Source organism: Rana temporaria, chromosome 8 (genome assembly GCF_905171775.1).
Source record: "Rana temporaria chromosome 8, aRanTem1.1, whole genome shotgun sequence".
Taxonomy (NCBI): domain Eukaryota; kingdom Metazoa; phylum Chordata; class Amphibia; order Anura; family Ranidae; genus Rana; species Rana temporaria.
Genome location: NC_053496.1, coordinates 169,314,568 through 169,326,192, shown reverse-complemented (window position 1 = coordinate 169,326,192; position 11,625 = coordinate 169,314,568). Strand labels below are relative to the sequence as shown.

The 11,625-nt window shown below is 45.5% G+C and overlaps 1 protein-coding gene across 2 annotated transcripts in view; it reads right to left on the bottom strand.

The window, feature by feature from the left end:
* LOC120909899 (zinc finger protein 547-like) overlaps window positions 1–11,437 on the bottom strand; it is a 16,241-nt gene extending 4,804 nt beyond the window's left edge. The window contains exons 1-5 of one of the 2 annotated variants that reach the window (XM_040321699.1): window positions 11,300–11,437; window positions 7,492–7,644; window positions 5,622–5,777; window positions 2,684–2,804; window positions 1,732–1,829 (exon numbers count right to left, since the gene is read on the bottom strand). In XM_040321699.1, the coding sequence (XP_040177633.1) occupies window positions 1,732–1,829; window positions 2,684–2,804; window positions 5,622–5,777; window positions 7,492–7,569 (453 nt within the window). In that variant the 5' untranslated portion in view covers window positions 7,570–7,644; window positions 11,300–11,437. The remainder of the gene's footprint in view (window positions 1–1,731; window positions 1,830–2,683; window positions 2,805–5,621; window positions 5,778–7,491; window positions 7,645–11,299) is intronic. The other variant, XM_040321698.1, reaches the window with a different exon arrangement.
* Window positions 11,438–11,625: the final 188 nt, after the last annotated feature.

Below are 11,625 nucleotides of genomic sequence, written 5' to 3'. Positions count from 1 at the left end.
ACATGTGCAGCACCATGGCAGTTGAAGATTAAACATAGGCCAAGATGGCAGCTTCCTTGGCTGAAAATGATAGGTGGGTTTACTTACACTTAACATTGCGTACGCCTCATAGAGCAGGGGTAACGTTACCCTGAAAAAAGCCTTACGTAAACGACGTAAAAAAAAGCGCCGGGCGGACGTATGTTTCTGGATTGGCGTATCTAGCTAATTTGCATACTCAACGCGGAAATCGACGGAAGCGCCACCTAGCGGCCAGCGTAAATATGCACCTAATATCCGACGGCGTACTAAGACGTACGCCAGTCGGATCGAGCCCTCATTCGGTCGTATCTTGTTTTGTGGATACAAAACAAAGATACGACGGGGCATCTTAGAAATTAAGTGGCGTATCCATAGATACGCCGGCGTAATTTCTTTGTGGATCTGGGCCGGAGTGTTAAAAAGACCCACTTGATACTTAACCACTTCCATACCAGGCCTATTCTGGCACTTTTCTTACTTCATGTAAAAATCATAATTTTTTTGCTAAAAATTGCTCAGAACCCCCAAACATTATATATATATATATATATATATATATATATATATTTTAGCAGACACCCTAGGGAATAAAGTGGCGGTCATTGCTTTTTATCTCGCACGGTATTTGCACAATAATTTTTTACGCCTTTTTTTTTTTTTTTAAACGGTTTCAAGAATTAAAAAATAACAAAACAGTAAAGTTAGCCCATTTATTTTGTATAATGTGAAAGATGATGTTACGCCGAGTAAATAGATACCTAACATGTCACGCTTTAAAATTGCGAACAGTCATGGAATGGCGCCAAACTTCGGTACTTAAAAATCTCCATAGGCGACGCTTTAATTTTTTTTTTTTAACAGGTTACCAGTGTAGAGTTACAGAGGAGGTCTAGTGCTGGAATTGTTGCTGGTGCTCTAACGCACGCGACGATACCTCACATGTGTGGTTTGAATGGCGTTTACATATGTGGGCGGGACTTGCGTGCGCGTTCGCTTCTGAGTGCGAGCTACTGGGAACAGGGGCGTTTTATTTTATTTTTATTATGCCTTTTTTTTATTATGCTTTTTTTTTTTCACTTAATTTTTTATTTTTTTTACACCTTTTTTTTTTTTATTTATTTATGATCACTTTCATTCCTATTACAAGAAATGTATACATCTCTTGTAATAGGAATATATTGTGACTCTTTATGGAGGGATGCGGGGTGGTCAATAAGACCCCACATCTCTCCTCCAGGCTGGAAAGCATGAGATCGGGAAAAAAAAATCACTGATCTCATGCTTTCCGCCGCGATTGCGGCTTTGTTTACTTCCGGGTACCATAACGTCGCGCCCGGGCCTCCGACGGTCGTAGAGATGACCAGAGACTATCTGGTCACCGGAAATCTCTATGGTCCTCATCAGGCGGCGGACGATTCATTCTCTTGGCCTACGATGGCACAGGAGAGCCCGGAGAAGCACCGGATGTCGGCGGGAGGGGGGGACGTCCCCTCCCATGGCGTATAAGAACAATCAAGCGGCGGAATTGCCGCTATGATTGTTGTTATGGTGCGCAGAATCACCCCCTGAAAAGAAGCATATCTGAATGATGCCTGTAGCTGCACCCATCATTCAGATATCCCCCCCCTAAATTGCAGGACGTCATATGACGTCCTACGGTAGGGAAGTGGTTATAGAATTGTTTCGAATTCAGATTTGGATTTCACCTACCGGATCATCCTCTGGAATCTTGCTGTCTTCCTGTGTGGAGTCCCGGGAATACAGAGGACGGGGACATCTCTCTGGTGGGTTCCTGTTACTGGATCCATCTGTAGAAAACACACACTGACTGAATACATTGGGCTAGATCCCCGTAGGGCCGCGTATTTTTAGGCAGGCGTAGCGTATCGTAGTTACGCTACGCCGCCGCTACTTTGAGAGGCAAGTGCTGTATTCACAAAGCACTTGCCTCTAGAGTTACGACGGCGTAGCGTAAATCTCCCGGCGTAAGGGCGGAATTCAAATGATGAACAGGAGGGCGTGTTTTATGTAAAACAAGCTTGACCCCACGTAAATGACGCTTTTTTTCGTACGGCGCATGCTCAGTATCACGTCGGATTTTCAAATTAAATTACGCCCGCTCAATGCCTAGACGAAGTGAACGTAATTTACGCAAAGCCCTATTCGCGAACGTTTTACGCAAACGACGTACACGACGGAAAATTCTACGCTGGCCCGACGTCCATACTTAACATTGCGTACGCCTCATAGAGCAGGGGTAACGTTACGCCGAAAAAAACCTTACGTAAACGACGTAAAAAAAAAGCGCCGGGCGGACGTACGTTTGTGGATTGGCATATCTAGCTAATTTGCATACTCGACGCGGAAAATCGACGGAAGCTCCACCTAGCGGCCAGCGTAAATATGCACCTGAGATCCGACGACGTACTAAGACATACGCCAGTCGGATCGAGCCCTCATTCGGTCGTATCTTGTTTTGTGGATACAAAACAAAGATACGACGGGGCATCTTAGAAATTACGCGGCGTATCAATAGATATGCCGGCGTAATTTCTTTGTGGATCTGGGCCATTGTTTCTATGTCTTTATATCAGAGGATGTGTATCTAGGTGGATCCTCAATACTCTTCTCTCCTTTACAAGAAATGAAAGTCTCCTCTTACCCGGAGATGTGAGGGGCGGCCGCTTCTCCATCATGACGTCCTTGGGATCCTTTTGTTCTTCTATGTCTTCCACCTCTTCCAGGGATAAAGAGACAGAGACATCCTTGTACTCTTTAGGAACCTTGAAGACATAATGATACCGTCTTCATCTATGCTCAGTTCTAGATTGTAGCTGTCAGCCTTCGATCGATGTTTCAGTCATACCCTGTGTGTGTTGTGCTAGTGCCATCAACTTGCCCTCTACCCTTAGTTTCCCATTGTTGTCTACACACCACTTACCGTATTTATCGGCGTATACCGCGCACTATTTTGCCCTGAAAATCAGGGCAAAATCGTGGATGCGCGATACACGCCGATACCTGCTTTCCCGCCACGAGTTTGAATACTGCGCCGGCATATACCGAGCGCAGTACACTCGTGAATCTTCGGGCAGTCTCGGCGCCTCTCGCACTGACGTCCTGTACGTACAGGACGTCAGCGCGACAGTTGCCGAGGACGCCGCAGAAGGACGCCGGAACCCGCCGAAGAGGACGCCGGACCCGCCGAAGAGGACACCTGAAGCCGCAGAAGGACGCCGGACCCGACGAGGCCGCCGCGCAAGACACCAAAACTGTAAGTACAAAAAAACAAAAAAACGTTTTTTCCACAGGATTGGGGGCCACTTTAGGGGTGCGCGGTATACGCGGGAGCGCGTTATACCGCGATAAATACGGTACCTGCTGCCACAACCGAGATATCCATCTTTTCAGTGGCCGGTCCTGTAAGCGATAATGGTGGTCTCCGTGGCGGATTCGCCGCAAGATCACCAGTATCAGTGGCGGGAGAGGGGCCATTTCCGCCCATGCTTCTTAAAGGCACATTTTTTTGTTGTCTTTTTTTTTTTTTTTTTTTTATTATTATTGCATTTTAGTCTTTAGTCTTTTTGACCCCAGATCTCATAGTTAAGAGGACCTGTCATGCTTTTTTCTATTACATGGGATGTTTACTTTTATTTTTAATAAAATCAAGTAAAATAAATAAGAAAACAAAAAAAATGTTTTAAAGCTTCCCGACAAGCTTGCACGCAGAACGCATACGTGAGTAGCGCCCGCATATGAAAACGTTGTTCAAACCACACATGTGAGGTATCGCCGCGATCGTTAGAGCGAGAGCAATAATTCTATCCCTAGACCTCCTCTGTAACTCAAAAAATGCTACCGGTAGAATTTTTTAAACGTCGCCTATGGAGATTTTTAAGGGTAAATGTTTGACGCCATTCCGACGAGCGCTTTGAAGCGTGACATGTTGGGTATCATTTTACTCGGCGTAATATTATCTTTCACAATATAAAAAAAATTGGGCTAACTCTACTGTTGTCTTATTTTTTAATTAAAAAAAGTGCACTTGTAAGACCGCTGCGCAAATACGGTGTGACAAAAAGTATTGCAGTCACTGCCATTTTATTGCGGCACTGATGGGCACTCATAGGCGGCACTGATGGGTACTTATGGGTGGCACTGAAGGGCACTGATGGACACTGTTGGGTGGTAGAGCTGCACGATTCTGGTCAAAATGAGAATCACAATTCTTTTGCTTAGACTAAAGATCACGATTCTCAAAAACTGAATGCCAGAAACCCCCCCCAAATAAATAAATAAACCTGTGATTTACCTGAAAATATGAATATATAAAAAACAGACCAGTGATAAGTCTATAATGTTAAAGATCATATAACTCCTATGAAAAAAGCAGAATCAAACTTTGATTCTGCTTTTTTCATAGGAGTTATATGGTCTTTAACATTATAGACATATCACTGGTCTCTTTTTATACATCAGAAGCAGTACCGCCAGCAACCATTGGGTGGCGCATGGATACACACAGTTGTACAGAACTGAGAAATATTAATACATTAGAAGCAACCATTGGGTGGCGCATGAATACACACAGTTGTACAGAACTGTGAGAAATATTAATACATCAGGAGCAGTACCGCCGGAAACCACTGGGTGGCGCATGGATACACACTACAGTTGTACAGAACTGTGAGAGAAGCCCAGGCATCTATCCAGCGGCGCAGGCTGCTGACGTAGTTTCCGATATCGGTGCCATTTGCGTTCCACGCTGGTTACGTGGAACCAGCGGTAAACACAGAAGAATCGCGGGTCATCCCGCGGGGAGATCGCGGGCGTGGAGAATCCCGATTCTCTCTGCGATTAATCGTGCAGCTCTAGTGGGTGGCACTAATTACACTGGTGGGTGGCATTGCTGGGCATCACAAATTTTCTTTGTGTTATAATGGTGCCAGTCAGTGCCCATTTGTGGGCACTGATTGGCATATGTTATGCATACATTTGCACATGTGGATGGCCATGGGGAACTTACCTGGCCCTCCACATGTTAGGTGCTTCCCTTGTGGTCCTGGGCGGCATCCTGGTGTTCCAGTGTGGGCACCTGAGGGGGCGCGCAGCGGGTGTTATCTTGCTGGACGTCCTATGACGTCCAGTCAGGATAACTGAACCACCGCCTGGCCGTCATTTTGCTAGTAGTTAGGTGTAACCGACAGCTACTAGATGCACCGAAATCTGGATAAATTCGAATTTGCACAGACATCCCTGTACTCACGTGTCCAGTTGTAGCCAACCCACTCTTCTTGGACCTCCCTCACCTGACTAGGTAAATTAGGGAATTTATCATGTTATGGGGGGCACCAGAGTCTAGATAAAATGTACTGAGCTTCCCCAAAGCAGCTGCTACAACTACAAAAGTCGGTTGAGAGTCCAACCCATTCCTGAACCATTGGTTGCTGTCAGGTCTCCTCTCTTGTGACACTTGTGGTGAGTTCTATATCGGCTTGCTCTGATTGTCTCTCTTAGGTTAGCTCCCCCAATGGGTTTTGATGCTGTGGTTTCTGCTTCGGTTTTATGAACTACGTCCCATAATTCCCGGCACCGCTCACCTCTCCTTTCAGAAGTTCAATGATTTGGCTGGTTACTTCTTCGACCTTCTTGTTGTTTGTTCTCAGGGCGTGAGATGGAGGATCTGTAAAGGGACTTTGGGTCTTTCTCACGTTGGAGGCCACCAAGCCATCGGACAACTTGAAAGCGATATAATTCTGTATTGAAGTCAAATATATCATTTTACGCTTCATTGCAAGCTCGATAAAACATTCACAACACATTAAAATGAAATGCCGATACAAAGTCGTTGTTGGATTCAGGCAGATTTTGGCTTTGGTAATAGAGATAAGAGTGATGTCATGTGACCTCCCAGAATCCTCCTCACCTCTCTGGTCAGGTCTGTGTTTTATTAATAGAGATAAGAGTGATGTCATGTGACCTCCCAGAATCCTCCTCACCTCTCCGGTCAGCTCTGTGTTTTATTAATAGAGATAAGAGTGATGTCATGTGACCTCCCAGAATCCTCCTCACCTCTCCGGTCAGCTCTGTGTTTTATTAATAGAGATAAGAGTGATGTCATGTGACCTCCCAGAATCCTCCTCACTAGAGTTGAGCGGACACCTGGATGTTCGGGTTCGGGTCCGAACCCGAACTTTAAAAAAAAAAAGTTCGGGTTCGGGAACCCGAACCCGAACCCCATTGTAGTCAATGGGACACGGACTTTTAAAAAAAAAATGCGCGGAGGTCCCCGCAAATTCAATAACCAGGCCCTTCAGGTCTGGTATGGATATTCAGGGGAACCCCGCTGTCAATTTAAAACAAAAATGACGTGCGGTTCCCCCTAAATATCCATAACCAGACCCGTTATCCGAGCACGTTGACCTGGCCGGCCGCAGAAAAGAGGGGGGGACAGAGTGCGGCCCCCCCTCTCTCCTGAACCGCACCAGGCCACATGCCCTCAACATGGGGAGGATGTTCCCATGTTGATGGGGACAAGGGTCTCATCCCCACAACCCTTGCCCGGTGGTTGTGGGGGTATGCGGGCGGGAGGTTTATCAGAATCTGGAAGACCCCTTTAACAAAGGGGACCCCCAGATCCTGACCCCCCCCCTGTGTGAAATGGTAATGGGGTACACTGTACCTCTACCATTTCACGAAGGAAGTGTAAAGTCTTGTAAAAAAACACACTGACACCAAAGAATAAAGTCCTTTATTAAGAAAAAAAAAAACATCCAGCGGTGAGAAATCCACTCGTTCCCGGCTTCCTGCTTTGTCCTGATCCTGCGACGGCTGCGGGTGATCTCCAGCGATGAGAAGATCCAGCGTCGGGTGATCTCCGCTCCGGCGATGAGAACATCCATTTATCCAGCGCAGCAGCATCCCGGACCTCCTCTCACCGCTGGGCACAGCCCAGCGAATGAGCGGCTGAAGCTGTGACATTTCTTATATAGAGGAGGCAGAGCCACCCGTCACGTTACCCCGCCCCCTCTGACGTACCCTCTGCTACGTCACTGGCGAAGCCCAAGGTCTTTCCTCTTCTTGGGCTTCCCCATAGACGTAGCAGAGGGTACGTCAGAGGGGGCACATTTTTTTTTCCCGAACTCCGATCCCAGACTCGAACTTTTTTCAATTATTCGGGTTCGGGAAAAACCCAAAGTCCGTACCGAACCCGAACTTTACAGTTCGGGTTCGCTCAACCCTACTCCTCACCTCTCCGGTCAGCTCTGTGTTTTATTAATAGAGATAAGAGTAATGTCATGTGACCTCCCAGAATCCTCCTCACCTCTCCGGTCAGGTCTGTGTTTTATTAATAGAGATAAGAGTGATGTCATGTGACCTCCCAGAATCCTCCTCACCTCTCCGGTCAGGTCTGTGTTTTATTAATAGAGATAAGAATGATGTCATGTGACCTCCCAGAATCCTCCTCACCTGTCCGGTCAGAAGGTAGATGATCTCCAACGTGAGGTTTAGTATCCTCTCAGTCATGTGACTCCGCTCCTTCTCCATCCTCAGTCAGGTGATCTATTTGGAGGTGTTTCCTTGTAAACACTGTATGCCTTCAATTAGACCCCGGTGGCTTTTCTGGAATCAGAACAAGAAACATACATATATTCAAAACTAGGAAAAATATATTGTACAGTTGCATGTCTTTGAGTGAGAAAGAGTGACAGAGAAAAGGGAAGAGGGAGATCAAGAGAGAGTATGTAAGAGTGGAGAGTCCCAAGTGCTGGTTATTACTATGCTTAAGTATATACGTCACGGATTTGAAGTGGTTTTCCAGGATTGGAGCTGGGCGATTTTCTCAAAAAAAAAAATCGATTCACCATTCGAAAAAGTTTTTGTTTTTATGGACAGCGCTCCGGTCCTGAGGAGCTGCGGGCAGGGGTTTTTAGGTGAGGCTTCGGCCTAGTCCGTGGCATCTGGCCTTGCGGACTAGGCCGAAGCCGCGGCCTCGCCTAAAAACTCCTGCCCGCAGTTCCTCAGGGCCGGCATGGTGTCAGCGCCGGTCCTGGTGAAAAAAAAAAAAAACGATTTGCTGAAAATCTGAATCGATTTGACATCTCAACTCGATTCTAGATTCAAATAATTTTTTTCCCCAGCCCTAACCGGGATTATAGCTAAAGACATCAGCCATAAACCCAATTTTTTTATTTTAGCCTGTAGCTGGCTTTCTCTTAAAACATTTCTGAGCGGCTCATGAGCCAACCCCCCCCCCCCCCCCATAGCTTACCGATTCCGCCGGCTCGCCCGAGAAATTATCCGATGGTGCTGCCGGGTGGTCACAGAGGCAATCAAAGAGTAGATCGTCTTTGGCCACCTCTATGCCCTTGAAGGACCAGAGCAACGTCATGACATTACTTTGAGGTCCAGGGTGAAAGTAAACCTTTTTTTTGTTATGTTTTGTTTTTAATCATTTGCTTTTAAAGGTAAAGGTATTTTTGACCCCAGATCTCTCCACAAATAGGACCTGGCATCCTTATTTCTATTACAAGGGATGTTTACATTTCTGACTGTAAATACGGAAGCGACGTCACAACGTCACTTCCTGTTTACTCGGCTGCCAATGGCGCCGGATTAAAAAAAATATGCAGTGTTCAGGATCGCCATTTTTGGCGATCTGAATACTTTGAAGTGTAAAGGAGGGATTTGGGGTCTTTTAGACCCCCGATCCCTCCATAAAGAGTACCTGTCACCTCCTATTACTGTCACAAGGGATGTTTACATTCCTTGTGACAGCAATAAAAGTGATCTTTTTTTTTTTTTAAACACAATTTAATAATGTAAAAAGAAATCTAATAAATAAGAAAAAAAAATTTAAAGCGCCCCCTTCCCTGCGAGCTCGCGCGGCAAAGAAAACGCATACGGAAGTGGCGCCCGCATATGTAAACAGTGTTTAAATTACACATGTGATGTATCGCCGCGATCGTCAGAGCGAGAGCAACAATTCTAGACCTCATCTGTAACTCTAACCTGGTAACCGTAAAAAAATAAATAAAATTAAAGCGTTGCCTATGGAGACTTTCAAGTACCGTACATTGTTGCCATTCCGCAAGCGTGTGTGATTTTACAACTTGACATGTTGGGTATCCATTTATTCAGCGTAACATCATCTTTCACATTTAAAGTGGAGTTCCACCCATAAATATAACATTACATCAGTAGTTTTAAAAAAATGTCATTAGTCCTTTACGAAAAAAAAAATTTTTTTTAGATGCCTTCAAAGTGTTGTTGCTAGGCAGAATAGTTAATCTTCCCACTTCCTGCACATAGGTGCTTAATGCTTCCTAACCTACACCGCACAGACTCCTGGGAATGTAGTGGGTGTAACTTTCCAGGAGTCTGTGCACTCCCCAGTCTCAAAGAATCATGTGACTTGGACAGCACAGGTGCTGAAACCTGATCTGACACTGCTTGTGCAGCACTGAGCATGTGCGAGATTTGCAAGGCTGAAATCCAGGAAGTCATACAGTCTGGCTTCATGATGCCCACACTTAAGATGGCCCCAGTCAATTTCTATTTTATAAAGTGTCTAAATGCTGTAACAACCTAACAAAACGCACCTTAGTTTACAGACTAACTTTACTAGAATACATTAAGCTTGTGTATTACAGGGGTATTTATATTTAAAAAGTGAAATTGTGGCCGGAACTCCGCTTTAACAAAACAATTGTGGTATATATTCTGTTTTTTTTTTTTGTATTTATTAAAGTGTATTTTTTTTAAAGAAATTGCGTTTGAAAAAATGCTGTGCAAATACGGTGTGACATAAAAAATTGCAATGATCGCCATTTTATTCCCTAGGGTCTTTCTTTTTTTTTTTATTATATATATATATATCAGGGCTCGACAAACCCCGGGCGCCGGGTCACAATTGCGACTAGAATTAGTGACCTGGGGCGGCACAGCTGGGGTACCCTGTCTCTGTGCGCCCCCCACGTGATCACGTTGGGCCACGCCGGCCGGTAATTGATGCCGCGGCCTTCTGCGGTCCTATGCTTCTTTCTGGAATCTGGTGCCCTCTTGTGTTGGCCGTTGGTATGACAAGACAACAGCAATGCTAATGGAGCTTCCCTGTCTGTTTTCATTGCCCCGCCCATCTCCTTCCCTTAGAACCCCCAAACATTATATATATTTTTTTTATTCTAACACCCTAGAGAATAAAATGGCGGTCGTTGCAATACTTTCTGTCACACCGTATTTGCGTAGCGGTTTTACAAGCGCCCTTTTTCAGGGAAAAATACTTTTTTTCATAAAAAAATAAGACAACAGTAGAGTAAGCCCAATTTTTTTATAATGTGAAAGATAATGTTACACCGAGTAAATTGATACCCAACATGTCACGTTTCAAAATTGCGTCCGCTCGTGGAATGGCGACAAACTTTTACCCTTTAAAATCTCCGTAGAATTATTGCTCTCGCTCTACCGAACGCGGTGATACCTCACATGTGTGGTTTGAACACCGCTTTCATATGCGGGCGCTGCTCACGTATGCGTTCGCTTCTGCGCGCTAGCTCAGCGTGACGAGGCGCCTTACTTTTTTAGATTCCATGCCCTGATGTATATCATTATTAGGGGTTATAAGTAATTTTCTAGCAGTTAAACTTGTAAACAAAAAGTGCCATAAAAAGCTATTGGCCCCCCGCTGTCACATGGGCAGGGTCAGTCATGTGTAAGCTCTAACCCGAGCTTACACAAAGCTTTCTTTACGCGCTCCCGATATCTGATTGGAACGACGGATGGTGAAGAAAAGCGATAAAGTGAACCTGCGGCAGTCAGAGCCCAACTTCCATGTCCAATGTCCATGTTGTGAAAGGAAACCCACCCGGTGGTGCCACTGCCTAAACGGTGGAGCTCTCCAAGGGTTGCCGACACGGCGGCCCCATCCTCGGCCAACTAAAAACCAGCACAAAGTAGATAAGCCGGACTTCCAAAGAACGCATTAATAATTTAGGTGGAAGAGAGATTACGGTGGCACTAATGCGTTTCACACTCAGGTTCACACGCGAAATGCGTCAGTCGCTCCACAAGGACGTATTTTTTCACCTGGATTTGTAACAAAACTCACCCGGAAAGACACTTACGTACTTTCTGGCTGGTGTGACAACCCCACTAGTGTTCCTCATACAGAACACTTTATCTGACTCACAGGGTCACATGATCACCCCCCATACAGCCCACACAGAGTGCCAGCACCCCCTTCTCTCTTCTTCTTCCCATAATAAGCAGACATTATTACCTCCTCCTCACTAGGAACACACTCTCCAGCCTGGAACTCCTCCCTTCCTCCTCCTCCGGACTACAACAAAATGGCGGCGAAGCTGACCCCCTTCCTCCTCTCCCTTTCACAGATATCAGCTTAAATAATTTTAGTTTTACTTTTTCTTAATACTGAGAGATGACTGTATGTGTATTTCATGCAAAACTAGCTATTTTTTAGTCAAATTAACTGACGAAGTGCAATAAAGGCAGAAAGTGGGTGCTCTACGACAAAATGGCTGCCACTCTTGCATTGAGGACATTTCCCTATCTCATATACAGCGGCCGCTCTCTAGTGGTGGCTCT